Source organism: Abramis brama, assembly GCF_963993115.1.
Source record: "Abramis brama genome assembly, chromosome: 11".
Taxonomy (NCBI): Eukaryota; Metazoa; Chordata; class Actinopteri; order Cypriniformes; family Leuciscidae; genus Abramis; species Abramis brama.
Genome location: NC_139973.1, coordinates 14,526,871 through 14,544,110, shown reverse-complemented (window position 1 = coordinate 14,544,110; position 17,240 = coordinate 14,526,871). Strand labels below are relative to the sequence as shown.

Here is a 17,240-nt window from a genome sequence, read left to right as displayed (position 1 = left end):
ATTGTAATAAATATTTTGCATCAGTTTGCCAAACATGTCCAGCCTTCGTTTTCTGCTGAAACACTTGGGAAACATTTTTTTTATGTTTTAGGAGGGCAAATGGTAATGTTTAAAATATGCATGGAAAAGATACAAATAATTAGCTTAAAAGTATTCAAGGGTTTGATTCCTCTTGCTCTTAACTTCCATTCTTCACCACTCCCCTTTCTCCAAGGTGATTGTAACCAACAAACAAAACTTAAGTCAACAAATACAGTACATGTAACTTGAGGCAGACGTCAGGTTCCAACATAAATATATTCCTATTTTTTTAAGATTCATCCAATTTGTGGTCTAGATTTTGGTCTAGTAATTGTTGGAGGGATGGAAGGTTTGGAGTTAATTTGTCAGAATTGTAACATGGCATTTCATTCTGCTGGACTCTTGGATAAACACAAGGCCAAATTCTGCATTGGCACGGACTTAAAAGATCCAATAGCTCTATGGAGAGGACAAAGGGGATTCACACAAACAGAAAACGCAGCTCTGAAGATGGTGCATCCCAAAAGGGCAAGGACACCTGATTTGATTGTTGTAAGTTGAATATTACTTAATTATTCCAACAACAACAATATATATATATATATATATATATAATTTGAATAAACAATTCTATATTGTTTTCCATTTCATTATGTCCCTTTATACACTAATGTTCAAAAGTTTTGGGTCAAGATTTTTATGAAAGAAATAAATACTTTAATTTGAAAGGCTGCATTACATTGTAATTTATGCTGTTCTTTTGAATTTTCTGTTCATCAAAGAATCCTGAAAAAAAGATCAGTTTTCACAATAATACCAAGCAGCACAACTGTCTTGTCCAAGATTGATGATAAGATATTTTTCTTGAGCACCAAATTAGCATAATAGGATGATTTCTGAAGAATCATGTGACACTGAACATTATGTAGTAATGACTGCTGAAAATTCAGCTTTGCCATCACAGGAATACATTTTAAATAAATGTAATATTATAATTTAAAAAATTAGGGGGGAAATGAACAGTTATTTAACATTTTAATTTAAATAGTTATATTGTAAAAGCAACCTTTGAACAGTAGCACAAGTAATACTGTATGTTTGCTTGTTCCATTGGCCAGTTGAAAGAACAGAGAAACTGCCAAGTGGATCAGAGAGAGAATTCACAGGAAAATACTGCTCTAAACAAACTCACTGAAGAGGTACAGGACCACATGCAAAGATACTAAATCTCAAGTTCAAAGAGGTTTTACGCAGCATCTGATGATCTTCTGTTTTAGTTTCGAAAACTCAGGATCTCATTTGAACACAAGCAGCCCAGAAGACAGACAGAGGTCAGTTTCATATGCTTAGCTCTTTAAATCTGTTTAGATTGTAAATAGTGTTTGTATTATCGGTATTGGACATTGTGTAAGTGTCCTTCAGGTCTCTGAGGAGCAGGGCTCACTCCAGCAGAAGGCTGATGAACAGAGGGCTCTTGACTTGTATAAAGATCATGAGCAGAGACTGGCTGAGATCAGGGCACGCAACCATCAGCTGGAGAAGGAGAAAGAGGGTAGGAATGTTGGGAAGTATGTTAAAAGAAAGCTCCACTCTTAAAATAAAGATTCTTATGCTTTCATGAAGAACCTCTAACATCCATGAAACCATCCCACTGCACAAGGTTCTTTATGAAAAAAGTTCTTTAGATTATTAAAATGTTCTCCACACTAAGGCAAAAATGGTACTTTTCATGGTGACAAAACATCATGGTGAAAAAAAAAAATGCTTTTGCGTTCTCTCGTAACCGTTTTGCGTTACGAGAAACTTTGAGAGCGAACGCAGTTTCTTGGCGGAACGCAAACGTTGTTGCAAGGGAACGCAAAAGCATTGACAAATATTTACATATATAATTAATATGTAACAATGACACCTTAAATTAAAGTGTAACCAAAGTTTTTTAACTGTTAATCATTTTCAAACATTTAAACCAGGCAGACTGGTTACTATCAGACTTTCAGAATCCTTCATCACTTGAATTAAGATTATAGGCTAATCATTTAATCTTAAAGCAGCCACCACAAAATAGTTTTTTCAGAGTTTAGCACCTCTTTTTACTTTGAGATCGTTCTGAGGTTAAATACGGATTTCTGGAAGGCATTTTTAATCACTCTCAAGACAGGTTGTCTGAAATGATGTCACTGTTTCACTAAGCAACTACAAACCCATGCTGTGATTGTTTCTTCTTCTCTTCTTCTTCTTGCTTTTTACGCGGATCGCAGGAGATAGGTCTGACTGCAGAACCGCAGAACCATACGTCATAGCAGTGTGAGGACGACAGCGCCAGCCCAACAGTCTGGTGCCGGAAGTGGATACCATACATATCCACCTTACATATACCATACCTAAACCTACCCATCTCCACCCCCTGACCCCTAAACCTACCCATCTCCACCCCCTGATCCCTAAACCTACCCCTAAACCTACCCATCTCCACCCCTTAGATGCTTTTACCCCGCCCACTTCCGGCATCAGACTGTTAGGCTGGCGCTGTCGTCCTCACACTGCTATGACGTATGGTTCTGCGGTTCTGCAGTTGGTTATTATTGGATCGCAGACAAATATGTGCATTACCGCCACCTATCTTGGAAATGGACCATTGACACTTCCTATACTATAACCTCTCAACCAACATAAATTCCCCTTATTTACCCGCACCGAGGCTTCATAGAGTTTCATCCGGCGCTGCGTGTTCAGCTCCTCCCTGTGATTGTTTGAAACCTCTCAAGTACTTTAAAGGCAAAGGAGCGTGTTAATTGGTGTGTTAATTAGTTAATTAACTAATTAAGCTGTGCAAACCGATCTGTGAATGACATCAAAATACCACGAGAGCGATTAGAGAGCAAACAGAGCCGTATGCTTTGGAATCGCTCTCGCTGTACTTTGATGTCCTACATCGATCGGTCTGAGCAGCGCCGCTTCAAGTCGAACACACCTATCGTTGATTTGTTCTGCGCTACTCTTTGTAATCATAATAAATGTTTCTTGAGCACCAAATCAGTATATCAGAATGATTTCTGAAGGATCGTGTGACAGTGAAGACTGTGGAAGCTTTGCCATCACATGATGATGTGCATTTCAAAATTAAAATAGAACACATATATGAACATGTTAATGTTCATTTGTTCTGCACTATTGATGATGTGTTTATCCCAGATATCGAACAGAGGCTTGCCGAGCTGGGAGGGCGGGAGAGGACGACTCATCTAGAGGAAGTGCTGCAGGAGCTGAGGAGTCAGGAACAGAGGAATGAGGAGGTGCTGCATCAGCTCAGCTCTCACATCAACTCAATGAAGGGGTAAGAGAGAGTGGGGGGGAACCAAGTGTTCCAAGAAGCTAGCAATCACTTGCATGTTTATACTGTGCTGATATTGTAGGTTTAATCCAAATGAAGTCCAATCTAGCCCACCAGAGGAAAAGAAGACCCATGTTTTGATCTGTTCTGTGGACGGGCCCCTCTCCGCTCAGATAAGGTCTTTTTTAACTCATGTTTTTTGCATGATAAAATAAGTGAGAAAAACATGTACTTACATTGAAAGAAGTATGTAAACCATATCTAGGGACAATAATATTGACTGAACTGAACTGAAAAACCCTAAGCAACCTAGAAATCACTTAACTGCCTAGCAGTTACCCAATACAACCATTTTAGTGCCATCTTAGCAACCATTCCGAACAACACACTAGCACTGTGGTGGATTTCTTTTTGTAACAGAGCTTTGCGTCTGGCATACATGCAGTCTGGTGGTTCTGATCCAGAGGTTCTGGCCCACATGCATGACCTTCAAGCAGAAGCTCTTACACTGGAGCAGGCAAGACCTAGAGCTGACGGCAAGACAAGAGGAAGAAGTGAGTAGTAAAGACAATGAACTGTGGCTGCAAATAGTATTTGGACACTTACACTACCGTTCAAAAGTATGTTTTTTGTAAGCAATTGAAGAGTTCAGATGCAAAAGCCTCTAAGTGCCATCTGAAATTTTCTTCTAGAATGATCATTTTATCAAGCTTGTATATTTAAGTTCAGTAATTTCATTTTCATTGCCATTTAAGTGAAATTACTGAACTTAAATATAAGAGAAGTAATAAATATATTCTCTTAATATGGAGAAGGACTATCGGTCGGCCTCGAAGAGATTCTGGCAAACCGTCCGGCGCCTCAGGAGGGGGAAGCAGTGCCCTACCAATGCTGTTTACAGTGGAGGTGGACAGCTGTTGACCTCGACTGTGGATATCACCGGACGGTGGAAGGAATACTTCGAGGATCTCCTCAATCCCGCCGTCACGTCTTCCATTGAGGAAGCAGAGGCTGAGGGCTCAGAGGCGGACTCGTCCATCACCCGAGCTGAAGTCACCGAGGTAGTCAAGAAACTCCTCGGTGGCAAGGCACCGGGGGTGGATGAGATCCGCCCTGAGTACCTCAAGTCTCTGGATGTTGTGGGGCTGTCTTGGCTGACAGCCAGGCTCTGTGCCTTTGGACTGGCAGACCGGGGTGGTGGTCCCTCTTTTTAAGAAGGGGGACCGGAGGGTGTGCTCCAACTATAGGGGGATCACACTTCTCAGCCTCCCCGGGAAAGTCTATGCCAGGGTACTGGAGAGGAGAATCCGGCCGATACTAGAACCTCGGATTCAGGAGGAACAGTGTGGTTTTCGTCCCGGTCGTGGAACACTGGACCAGCTCTATACCCTCTACAGGGTGCTGGAGGGTTCATGGGAGTTTGCCCAACCAATCCACATGTGCTTTGTGGATTTGGAGAAGGCATTCGACTGTGTCCCTCGCGGCATCTTGTGGAGGGTGCTCTGGGAGTATGGGGTTCGGGGCCCTTTGCTAAGGGCTATCTGGTCCCTGTACGACCGGAGCAGGAGCTTGGTTCGCATTGCCGGCAGTAAGTCAGACTTGTTCCCGGTGCATGTTGGACTCCGGCAGGGCTGCCCTTTGTCGCCGGTTCTGTTCATAATTTTTATGGACAGAATTTCTAGGCACAGCCAGGGGCCGGAGGGGGTCGGGTTTGGGGACCACACGATTTCATCTCTGCTCTTTGCGGATGATGTTGTCGTGCTGGCCTCATCAAACCAGGACCTCCAGCATGCACTGGGACGGTTTGCAGCCGAGAGTGAAGCGGCTGGGATGAGAATCAGCACCTCCAAATCCGAGGCCATGGTTCTCAGTCGGAAAAGGGTGGTTTGCCCGCTTCAGGTAGGTGGAGAGCTCCTGCCTCAAGTGGAGGAGTTCAAGTATCTTGGGGTCTTGTTCACGAGTGAAGGAAGGATGGAACGGGAGATTGACAGACGGATCGGTGCAGCTTCTGCAGTAATGCGGTCGCTGTACCGGTCTGTCGTGGTGAAGAAGGAGCTGAGCCGCAAGGCGAAGCTCTCGATTTACTGGTCAATCTACGTTCCTACCCTCACCTATGGTCATGAGCTGTGGGTCATGACCGAAAGGACAAGATCCCGGATACAAATGAGCTTTCTCCGCAGGGTGGCTGGGCGATCCCTTAGAGATAGGGTGAGAAGCTCAGTCACTCGGGAGGAGCTCAGAGTAGAGCCGCTGCTCCTCCACATCGAGAGGGGTCAGCTGAGGTGGCTCGGGCATCTTTTCCGGATGCCTCCTGGATGCCTTCCCGGGAAGGTGTTCCGGGCATGTCCCACCGGGAGGAGACCCCGGGGAAGACCTAGGACACGCTGGAGAGACTATGTCTCCCGGCTGGCCTGGGAACGCCTCGGTGTCCCCCCGGAAGAGCTGGAGGAAGTGTCTAGGGAGAGGGAAGTCTGGGCATCCCTGCTTAGACTGCTGCCCCCGCGACCCGGTCCCGGATAAGTGGAAGAAGATGGATGGATGGACAGTGTATTATATTTTATAATCTAATGCTATTACATTAATAGATTTTTAAGTGTGGCTTAAGTGTCTGCATACTTTATTGTACAGTACACTATGCTTTCAAGCCCCAGGGTCATTTCTCGTTTCTGTCCCAACCAGGGATGAAGTCTCCTCACAGAGTGTTGGACCCTGATGTTCTTGCTGTGGAGCAGGAGAACCAAAAGCTTGAGGAGGAAATCTTCAGAATCCAGCTGGCCAGGGAGAGGCACAAAGGAGAACACGGTATCTCTGTTCCTCACATGATAAAAAATTATGTGAAACTTTTAATAGAATACATGTAAATTTTGTATGTGTTCTAATTTGTATATGCTTATACTATGCACTAAAAGTATATTCATATTTTATATTGTTTGAATATTTTAAACATATCTGAATACTTAAATACATTTTTTGAATATTATATTGATCAGGGCTCACTGATATCCAGAAGGACCACATCCATCAAATGGCAAGCCTCCAAGCTGAGATCGCCTTTCTAAAAAGAGAAATAGACAAGGGGCGAGACAGAAGACCACCCCATCCTCAACCTCCCCTGCCTATGTTTCCTGGATCTTCTATGGCCCACTCACACTCACACTCTGCTCTGACACTGGTGGGCTGACAGTTAGCCAAAGCTTAATTCATTGTGTTACTGACAGCTAATGTAATGTATGTTGAGTTAATGTGATATTTCGGGAACCTCAAAATTCTGCCTGATACTATTTTAATGGTATGTCTATAACCGATGAATGGCTGATATTAAAATTGTATATTGTATTAAATAAATCTAAATAAGTAAATGAGCTGTTTTAAATGCTGCAAGTAAATTTAGGCATCACAACAGTAAATATAGAATGAAAAATGGATATTAATTTTGAAATCCGCTAAAGATTCCATTTAGCAATGCTATTAAAATATTAGTGTTTTTAAAGATTAAGTTTAGGTGAGTGGTAGATGATGGCAGTATCCAATAATAAAAATATCTCATATCAGCCAATAACCAATGTGGTACCAATATATTGTTCATTCCTAATGATAATTACCGTTCAAAAGTTTGGGGTCAGTAGATTTTGTTGTTTTGGAAAGATCTGTTACGCTCATCACAGCTGCATTTATTTGATCAAAAATACAGTAATAACAGTAATACAGACCCCAAACTTTTGAATGGTAGTGTATATTTTGTTTGTTACACTTTATTTTAAGGTGTCATTGTTACAGTGTAATTATATATTTAAGTACTGAGTAATAATAATTAACAACATGTACTTACTATAGGGTTAGGGTAGGATTAGGATTTGGTTGAGGTTAAATTGCATAATTATGCATAATTGTAAATGCATAAAATGTAATTATGCATAATTTACTCTTATTACTGTGGTAAGTACATGTAACCTAAAGGACACTGTAAAATAAAGTGTTACCCTTTTGTTTTTACCAATATTGCAGGATCAGAGTTCAAAACAGCATTCATTGATGGGTTCCCATGTAACTGATCCGATGGAACCTCTTGGTCCAGCTCCTTATGATCCTGTGTAAGACAAATTTTCTCTCTGGTTACTTTTTTCTTTTTTAGTCCCTATAGATGAATGCACGTAACACTAAATGCATTACGATATGATTTAAATCTTGCGATTGTCTGAATGTGTGTGTAGGGCTGGCTTTGTGATCTTCTATGACCTGGTGATGGGTTTAGAAGCTACTTTGAGATCAGTGCGCTTGTTGGAAGGGTTATACTGTAATGGGGAGAAGTTGGGACAGACCACCCCAATGCCACCTGTGCAGTGCCAACCATTACTCTCCACCAAGAGTCCTGGAAACTATGCCATACTGGCTGTTAAACAGCCTGTGCCAAGGTAGTTTGGTTCAGACATAAATATGGACACAGAGTGGATATATGTTTGCATGATTGAATTTGTGCTTCATTTCAGAGTACAACCATCTCCAAATGTCACTTTGGTCTTGGAGATTCAGACTTCTAGAGGTCTTCATTTGTACAACTATGAAACTAAGGACTTGGTTACTTGTGGCTGGGCTAAACTTGAACTTTTTGACGAGCACAACCAGGTGCACAGCGGTCACTGGAGGCTTCCCTTCCGCTCTCTCCCAGTTCAAGCGTCCCTAAGTCCAGTTCAGCTGAATTCTGTGCCACAAGTATGTTCACCAAATATTAAGAGCTTAAGAGACTCATTAGACTTTTGAAGTCTTTAGTCTAGGTTAAATGCCCATAGAGCTCTAATTTACTCTATTAAATCAGACTAAACTCTTTATTTCTTTCTAAGCTGGGTAACATGGAACTCTGTCTTCGGGTAGCAAACGCTTGTCATGGAGATGTACAGACTCTTGCAAAGATTGACATCAACAACATCAACCAATACAAGTATCCGTCAATGGTATGCAAAATGTTTATCAAGATATTTCCTATCTAAATATGCTTTTTAATAGCAAAGCTTACAAAGGTTTTGATGAGCCTATACAGCAGGGGTGTCCAATCCTTTTCCTGGAGGGCCACTGTCCTGCAGAGTTCAGCTCCAACTCCAATTAAACACACCTGGACAGCTAATCAATGCTTACTAGGCATACTAGAAACGTCCAGGCAGGTGTGTTGAGGCAAGTTGGAGCTAAACTCTGCAGGACAGTGGCCCTCCAGGACCGAGTTTGGGCCTACAGCTTAATAAATGTGTCTTGTTTAGGTGGTCTCAAACACATCTGCAATCCTGGCAACGCAAGAACCATCTCGCACATTACAACCCTCAACCAATCCATTACCTTCATCACTGCCACAGACAGATCATGTCGAGGAGTCCAATTATATTTGAATGACTTGAATTGATTACTGTACAAATAAAGTCTGCTTTAACTTCACACAAATTGTATTTCAAGTGACTATAAACAGATCACACATCTGTTACGAATTATTGCATTTTTAAATCACGTTTCATTTACTTGTGTACATTTGTGCTTTTTGGCATCACACTGATCTAGAAACAATTATGCATACAAAGGGGTTGGACAATGAAACTAAAACACCTGGTTTTAGACCACAATAATTTATTAGTATGGTGTAGGGCCTCCTTTTACAGCCAATACAGCATCAGTTTGTCTTGAGAATGACAGATAGTCCGTCACAGTGGCCAGAGGGATTTTGAGCCATTTTTCTTCCAGAACTGTGGCCAGGTCATTATGTGATGCTGATGGAGAAAACGTTTCCTGACTCGCTCCTCCAAAACACCCCAAAGTGGCTCAATAATATCAAGATCTGGTGACTGTGCAGGCCGTGGGAGAACTTCACTTTCATGTTCATCAAACCTTTCAGTCTTGCTGTGTGTATTGGTGCATTATCATGCTGATACACGGAATGGTTTGGAAGTTCTTGTCAGTGACACGACCATCAAGCATAGCGGCCAATGCCATGATACTGCAGCCCAACAAGTGACCGAAGGATTGGCTATAGCAGCCCGACCATGAATATCGACACTGTTGAGCTCCCGATGAACAATTTTGGTGGAAACGGGAGTCAATGTGTGCATTTAATTCTGCAGTGAGTTGGGCAGCTGTGGTTTTGTTTTTTGGATACAATCCGGGCTAGTACCTGGACACCACTTGCAGACAGCTTCCTCTTGTGTTGAGTTACTCCTGTTGGATGTGGTTCATCCTACGTGGGGGTATGCCTACATTACCCTGGATACCATAGTCTTGATACACCACAAAGACTTGCTGTCCTGGTCACAGATGAGCCAGTGAGACGCGCACCAACAATTTGCCTTCTTTTGAACTCTTTATCTCCCATTATATTGAGTGGATTGCATTATTTTATTTACAGCAGTGCTAATTCTAACTTCCAACACTATTGGCCAGTTTCAGCTTCATTGTCTAACCCCTGTGTGCAGAGTTTGAAATTAACACCCGTAAAACCCACCAAATGCGGGTGAAAATCCTGTGGCAGATAACACATTTCAACACACTAGCCAATTTGCAGAGTTATGATTCATCAATTATGTTCTTTGTAAATGTCTCTATGTAAATTACATGCAGCACTGGCATGGCATCGCTATCAGCCCTTCCTCTAAAAGGAGCCTCAAACATTAGCAAAATAACACATAAAAAAAGGGTTGCACATCTAGAGAATCGCCGCAGTGCGTCTTTAAAATGTTAACATTTTCTATGACCGCACACACACACGACTCCAGCAGTTCAAAATCATCACCACAGCGCCACTCACATAGCTATTCATTAAAATACAATGATTTAGGACAAAGATATACATATGTATTGTGCATTTTTCAGTAACAGGCTTTTAGGGCTTAAATAAATATGCTTCACATAGAGAAATAATATAGATCGAACTCTTTGTTTGTGCTGTTTTTTCAAAGACCTTAATTCAAACTCATTGACGCCACTTTGTTCATTCTTGAAGTGAACTTTTCATATGGTTTCACTGTTTTGGACTGTAGCCTTGAACTTAAGAATGCAAGTACAGAATGACATGTCCACAGTGCGAGACCGGTTAACAAGCTGCCAGAGCCCTACAGTATAGGAGACATTAAAGGCCATTTTTCCAACCCATTCTCAAATGCAGCATGTCCAAGAAACCCTAGAGTCTTTATTATATGTGCAAGTAAACTCATGGAAATAAGTCATAGATTTTTTTTTTTTTTTACGGAATCCACAAACAGTGATTTACTGTTGTAAAATTGAAAGCAATACAAATTTCAAAGTCCAAGCTGTGATTGATGATTTGGTTCATTTTTGTTTTGGCTGGTAGAAGTTCTGAATGGCTGGTAAGATGGTGAGAGAAAAGTTAATTTCAAACCCCTCCCTGTATGTTTCTTAAAAGAACACATGAAACAGGACATCTTATGGCTAATATCATTTAGCTGTTGAGGAGTTTGTCCAATTAATTTACGATTCCATTGGAACTCCGGTTGTATTTAGAGCAGAACATTCTTGTCAAGTATTAAGAGCCCACATGTTCACATATGCAAATATCCTTTATTGAAAGTTTACTACAATTATACAAAAATTGGACAAAGAAAACAGGTTATTTACAGAACAGAGACAAGTTGTTCATGGAGAGTATACGATGCAGGCATGCTCTGCTGGTTGGAAGTTAAGAGGTCAATCAGAGGAAGTCCATCACGCTGAGGTCTTCACAGAGGAAGAATTGGCTGACTACAAGAGAAAAAAAAAAAAGAAAAAAAAAGATAATTTAGGCACTAAATTGTTAAAACCCAAGACAATTCTCCAACCAACACATTAAATGCAAGATAAAAAAACTGAACATCCTCAGACACAGGACTTCCCTAGTATGCGTCCATGAGTAAATATGCACCCAGAAGAATTGGTCCTGAAGTTTGTTTTTGACTCTTGTAACTTGTATTCTATTACATAAGATTACAACTCCATTTTAGATTGAGAAACGTCAATTCCAATCTTGATACCACAGCAAAAACTAGGTAGTATACAGGTAAGAAACAGCCTGCTACAGAAATTGCATGTAATCAGTGTACAAACAAACACTGCACAGTCTTCACTGCATTAAACCTACATGGACTCTTAATGCTACAGTAGGCAGTCAAGAGCAGAGCACAAGATGCAAAGGAGAACTTGCATTTGTTGTACATGCAGACAAACCATTACACCGAGTATAGAATAGTTCTTTCGCGTCTTAAGTATGAATGGCTTAAATCACTTAATATAAAAATTGACAAGACTTAAGTGTGAAAATGATCAACTTTGATGCAGCAGTGACAGTTTCTGTCCACTGTCCAGAGCATCTTTCACACTGGCCCCCAGGCCAGTGAACATTCCTTATGGTCAAGCCCTGTGACCCTCTTAGAGGAAACAGCAAGCCTATCAACTCGCCTCCTGCTCCATTTTCTCCTGGACTCCATTGCCGTTGTGGGCGGAGTCATCACTGCCATTAACTGAGGTCTCCTGTTTTGTCTTTTTAGCATCACTGTCCTTTTTTGGACTCTCCTCGTCTGGTTTCCTCTGTGCAGGAACAAAGCAGGACAGAACACGTACTTTATTTTTTGCGCTAAACACCTATTCTCTACATGCTACTCAAGCATACATGGCCACTTCAAAACCATGCCAGAACTACAATATGCCAAGCCACAATATTGAAGCACAGTCACCACAGAAACACCGAGCAGCACCAAATCTCATCTAGTTGGAAAATTCAGCTCATGATCCAACATGCATAATTGAAATCAGCAAAGGGAAGGTAGCAAAGCAGATGCTCCTTCAAGGGCAGACTACTCTCATGCAATCCAGTTAATGCACTTTAATCATGCTAGTTTATCCACCTCTACTGCAAAAGAGTTAAAGCAAATTGCAGTGGATGGATACTAACCTTTTTGCGGATAAGGTGAGAAATATCAGATGCAGATTTTGAGGAAGATGCACCATCAGCTGGCTTCACAGGAATCTGAAATAAAACAGTCATTTTAAGGGTGCACAATATTGGTGGTCGACTGATGTATCAGCCAATATTTGGCATTTAAAGTTATCAGCACTGGCCAATAAGTGTCCAAATCAGCTTTTAATTTGACTGCACTAAGAAAACCATCTCTTTAAAATCTTGATATCAAATTTCTTACATCATAAGCACGTACATGTCCCTGACTGTGTCTGAAATCGCCCCCTATAATGGTCCAATGTGGGTACAGCATAGTAATATACAGGTATAAATTAGAGATGCACCAATGTGTCGGCCGTTGATATTTATCGGCCAATTTGTGTTGAATTTAAAACCAACGGCAACAGCATGAAAAGGCGATTCTTATGTTTAACTGCATGTGAAGGCAATGAGTTGCAAGGGTAAAAAATTCTGTTTTTCTCTGGGTTGTTAAAAAAAAAAAAAGTTAATATTGTACATCACATGAGTGATTACTCAACATTCACTTGAGACATGCGTGCTGAATAGGAGCGTTTTGGAAAAATGTCTGCGTCTGGGCTTTTCAAAAAAAAAAAAAAAAAGTAATTTGCAACATGTGTAAGAGTTTGTGATCATTTGCACAGCTAAGAGTTTCAACATCCAGTTTAATTTGCCACTGAACAGCATACTGCGTTCCTCAGTGCTACCAAGAAAAACAAAACTGCCACCTCCCAGTGTTCTGCTCAGGTACTGGAAAAAGTAGTTTGCTCAAGACAGCATTAAAGCAAAAGGCATTACCCAATTTTTTCTTTTTTTTACAGAATTCACACTTGATCAGACGTGTGCGATATCAAGAATTTTGATCATGGACAATTAAAATGCCTGAAGAGCACAGGCACTTAAAAGCCTGCTAAACAGCGCCTGGTTAATGGACTAATTTCCTTTGAATCTTATTGCTCTAATACACAAGGTTTACATAAACAGTTGGTTAGGTCTAAATACCCATGCACAGGAGGTACACAAAGCATCAACACACCTGACTAGCGGTAGACGAAGACGGGTCACCATTTGCAGCTGGGAAAGCAGATGAAGTGGATGCTCCTGCCTGTAACAAACAAGTTCCAAACTATACGGAGCCTCTTAACTTTAGCAATTTTTACGGCATCTCTACTTGATTTTTTTCCTTCATACTAAGAGCAACACTAGGGATGCATGCTATATCAGTATCATATTGATTATAGGACAAGTTAAATTATCAGAACTGGGCAAAGAATACAAGCTGATATTGAATTCAGAAATGAATCAGCAATTGAACAATGCATTAGGGCAATAGTGTAAGTGCATGAAGCAACTCACAAGGGTCTGATGGATGGCCTCAGAAGCCATAGGAGCAGTCCTCTGGCCCTCCTTAGCATCTTCAATCTTCTCAGTAATTTCTGGTAGTAACTGTTTCAACTCCTCAAGCTCAGTCTTCTCCTCCTTTGCTGCCTCTTCACCTTCTGCCTTGTCTATCACTTCCTGAAGCATAGCTGGAGGAACAGGGATGTGGTAATCAATTAAATGCACCGTGCTTGTTCATGGCAACTAATGTTATCAGCAAGCAGATCTTCAGTTAAAAGGAATGAAGACCAGCAAAAGTAAAAACGTTCCTACCAAGACGGCTCTCGATGACTTTGATAGATTTGGAGAAGTGCTCGATGGCTTGGCTGTACTGGGCTGTGTAGCTGTAAGTTGTGCCCAACTGGTAATGAGTCTCAGCCAAAAGACGACTATGAGAGGGAAGGTGTTTCAGCTGCAAGGTTAAACACTCATTGAAGTCCTCCAGAGCCTGGCTGTAGTTACCTACATGAATCAAAGTGAGAGATGAAGTGTAATTTTTCAATTTTAAAATGGTGGCTTGTGGAATCCAAAAGGGTCCTTAAATACTGTCAGCTACTCTCTCTACATACAAACCTGATTCAGCTCCAACTTCTCCAAGTTTCAGGTAAATTTGTGCTGCCATTAGCTGATCTTCTTTGCAGTCTTTTCTACAAACAGAATAAAAACCAGTGTTTTGAAAGGAGTTTGAGCAAACGCAGTCAATCACTAGAGGTACAGACATACCTTTTATAAATCACCTTTGCGACCTCAAGCATCTCCCAGGCCAACTGCAGGTTGCCAACTTCATCCTCCTCACTATCCTAAAAACAAGGACACAAATAAGCCACTAAATCAATAAAGGGTGGGGAGGGATAAAAAAAAAAAAAAAGGATTACAAACCTTATCCTTTGTGTCACCCTCAGCATCCTCATCGTCGTCGTCGTCATCATCGTCGTCATCTAAAACAGAAAAATACGTTAACTCACCACCAATGATTTAATGTGAAGCCCATCACCATGCACACCATCAGAAGTGCTGCAGCTTAATCAAAATATTCTGTGGATCCACTAGCATTTAGAAGTAGATTCACCAGGTGAGAAAGTCCTTAAATACTAAAATCTTGTGCTCCCCAGACTACCACACTTCACTACCTCCACCATCCTCTTCCATGGGTTCTTCAGCATCTTCATTTCCATTTTTCTGCTCTTCATCGTTTATGGCCTTTTCGGTTACCCTGTTTGACACAGTGACATCTTCCTTTTTAGAAGCACCTTCATCTGCACCATCCGACTTAACATCGTTATCAGCAGGTTCCTCCTTTTCAGCAGGTTTTGCCTGGTCTTCAGCAGTCTTTGCCTCATCTTCAGCCAGTTTCTCCTTTTCAACAGGCTTTGCCTGGTCTTCAGCCAGTTTCTCCTTTTCAACAGGCTTTGCCTTGTCTTCAGCCAGTTTCTCCTTTTCAACAGGCTTTGCCTGGTCTTCAGTCAGTTTCTCATTTTCAGCAGGCTTTGCCTTGTCTTCAGCTAGTTTCTCCTTTTCAGCAGGTTTTTCAGCATGTTTCTCAGATTTAGGTGATGCTGCATCCACTTCAACTTCCTTCTGCTTCTTATCTTCTTGGTTCTTCTGCTCACCTTCCCCCACCTCTGTTTCTACCTCTGACTGAGTTTTGTTGTCCTCTGACATGGCATCATAAACCTGTGCTCGAAGCTCATCTCTGGTTTTCTCTGAATCATAGTACAAATGTAGGGAAATTTCTAGGTTACAGTGAACATACCTTTTGATTGGAATAATCAAATTTTCAATTGTGCTTTATTCTTTCAATATATGCTGGCTTGAGCAGAAAACTTTGACAACCATCCATTTGGATGTTCTTTGGAAACATCCTTTTTGCAGATGTGATGTCTAGCCTTGAGCATGTATGAAAAAACAAACAAACAAAGTGATCAGTTTTAACCAACAAACAAAGCTCTTTAAATACAAACCATCCAAGTTGTCAGCACTTTCAATCTTAGAGTCATTGTGTTTCTCGCCCTCTTCAGAGGATTCTTCTGGGACTCCCTCTAAAGCATTACCGAGCACAGTATTCTCCATCCTAGGAAAAAAAGCTAACGTTAGCAAAAGTACGTTTAAAAAGAATCCATTACATGCCAATTAATTCAGATACCTGGCAAGCTCCAGAAGGGCCTTTCCACACAAGAAAAAAGCTTCCCCACATTCATCTGCAGTGTCTCCATACTTCTCAGCTCTTAATGGGGGGGGGGATGAAAATGTACACACCATAATTGTAATATTAATTAATATCTGACATACACTGCACGGATGACATTCTCTATCGATAATACAGGTTTTATCCCCATTCACTACTCACAGCATGGCACAAGCCTCCTGGAAGACACTGACTGCCGACACAACATCACCCATCACTAAGTGCCGGTTGCCTGTGCCAATCAGCTTCTTTGCTTCCTCAGTAACATCGACGGAGCTGCAAAGTTCACAAATGTGTGTGTAACGAACCTCAATAGTTACTTTATTGAAATGAGCCATTTAATAAAATGAATAATTCCAGATACCAACTCACCTGTCTTCAGCGCTTGAGGAGCAAGGTTTCACCCCCATACTGCAAAGACAAACAATAAAAAAGGGTCATACAACCATTTAAAAACAGTACTGTTGCGTCTTAAGATTATTTCTAACGGGAGTAAAACTGCACCAAAGTTTGTTGGAAAAAAAAAAGAAAAAAAAAAGAAAAAAAAGTTCACGTGTGGAGCAGGAGCACCAAAGTTAGCGCGATGCTACGACTTGTATTAATCGCCAGAGAGCATACATCTACACGCGGACATGAATGACATTTAACGTCACCGTTTAATGTCAGTATAATAACCAAAGTGGGTAGTTTAAAGTGGTACAAGTTGTGTCGTTACCGCCACCTTTTAAACTTAACGCTGGACTTCAGCGCGTGTGCAGCCATTTCATTGCATCGCCAAGCTCTGACGGGCCGTGAACAAAGCGGGAGTTTCCTCATTTATGGAGTATAAACAAGCTAACCGTTCATATTAATCCTTCTCCCGCCAACAGAAAGCAGCCAAACACAACACGGCGACGGAAAATCAACGGTGATGCCATCCCGTCGCGTGCGACGATGTCCGGGTGCGGGAGAAAAGCGAACTGAAGCACGAGCGCGAGGCATTTTTCCTGAGAAGGACGCAGCTGCTGCAGCTTCGTTATCAAACGAAACCAGCCAAAACCTCTCACTTTGACTTCCTTTAACTTATCTGTTTACTTCCCTGGTTTGAGAACGCACTTAATTTAAACATGATATTTTACCTTTCGGCAGTTGAAGCAGACGCTGTTTCCTCGGGCATCTTAATGCGTTAAATAAACTACGCCGCAATGTACTATTGGATGATGTATGTGAAGATGGCAGGTTTGTGAAGCTGCTCCTGAATTAGTCTTTGTTGGCGCCTTTAAATACGGATACAAGCTGTACTTCCGCTGAACTACGACCCTCCTGTCACAAAAACGCGGGAGAATAAATTTAAAGGGCAAGTAACCGTATTACGCTGCCGCTACAGCCACTGGACAAGATGAATG

General features: G+C 41.5%; 2 protein-coding genes across 4 annotated transcripts; one reads left to right on the top strand and one right to left on the bottom strand.

Moving 5' to 3' along the window:
* Positions 1-24: 24 nt before the first annotated feature.
* Positions 25-8,983, top strand: ccdc17 (coiled-coil domain containing 17). The gene is made up of 14 exons (XM_084127880.1): positions 25-573; positions 1,140-1,220; positions 1,299-1,352; positions 1,444-1,573; positions 3,214-3,355; positions 3,435-3,530; positions 3,773-3,906; positions 6,032-6,154; positions 6,343-6,524; positions 7,358-7,443; positions 7,564-7,764; positions 7,840-8,062; positions 8,191-8,301; positions 8,602-8,983. Exons 1-14 carry the CDS (start codon positions 364-366, stop codon positions 8,725-8,727), a joined length of 1,899 nt encoding a protein of 632 aa, XP_083984006.1. The 5' UTR covers positions 25-363; the 3' UTR covers positions 8,728-8,983.
* Positions 8,984-10,880: 1,897 nt separating this feature from the next.
* nasp (nuclear autoantigenic sperm protein (histone-binding)) lies at positions 10,881-17,162 on the bottom strand. Of its 3 annotated transcripts, none has more exons than XM_084129813.1 (15): positions 16,974-17,162; positions 16,228-16,266; positions 16,018-16,131; positions 15,814-15,894; positions 15,632-15,741; positions 14,801-15,373; positions 14,550-14,608; positions 14,394-14,470; positions 14,244-14,317; positions 13,944-14,132; positions 13,647-13,819; positions 13,327-13,395; positions 12,267-12,341; positions 11,770-11,902; positions 10,881-11,076 (listed from the first exon to the last, which is right to left on the bottom strand). In XM_084129813.1, exons 1-15 carry the CDS (start codon positions 17,009-17,011, stop codon positions 11,045-11,047), a joined length of 1,836 nt encoding a protein of 611 aa, XP_083985939.1. In that variant the 5' UTR covers positions 17,012-17,162; the 3' UTR covers positions 10,881-11,044. The 3 variants fall into 3 exon arrangements, with proteins under 3 accessions (XP_083985939.1, XP_083985940.1, XP_083985941.1); XM_084129814.1 differs by having other exon boundaries at positions 10,881-11,080; positions 11,774-11,902; XM_084129815.1 differs by lacking the exon at positions 11,770-11,902 and having other exon boundaries at positions 10,881-11,080.
* Between the last annotated feature and the right edge of the window lie 78 nt (positions 17,163-17,240).

What these genes read in the sequence shown, in the direction of transcription:
- ccdc17 (XM_084127880.1), top strand. Translation starts at nt 364, where the DNA reads ATGGAAGGTTTGGAGTTAATTTGTCAGAATTGTAACATGGCATTTCAT. An exon ending in TAAACAAACTCACTGAAGAG is followed by an intron (nt 1,221 to 1,298) that starts GTACAGGACCAC and finishes CTTCTGTTTTAG; the next exon opens with TTTCGAAAACTCAGGATCTC. An exon ending in CACACTCTGCTCTGACACTG is followed by an intron (nt 6,525 to 7,357) that starts GTGGGCTGACAG and finishes CCAATATTGCAG; the next exon opens with GATCAGAGTTCAAAACAGCA.
- nasp (XM_084129813.1), bottom strand. Translation starts at nt 17,011, where the DNA reads ATGCCCGAGGAAACAGCGTCTGCTTCAACTGCCGAAAG. An exon ending in CAGGAGGCTTGTGCCATGCT is followed by an intron (nt 15,895 to 16,017) that starts GTGAGTAGTGAA and finishes CCCCCCATTAAG; the next exon opens with AGCTGAGAAGTATGGAGACA. An exon ending in GCAAAGGTGATTTATAAAAG is followed by an intron (nt 14,318 to 14,393) that starts GTATGTCTGTAC and finishes TTCTGTTTGTAG; the next exon opens with AAAAGACTGCAAAGAAGATC.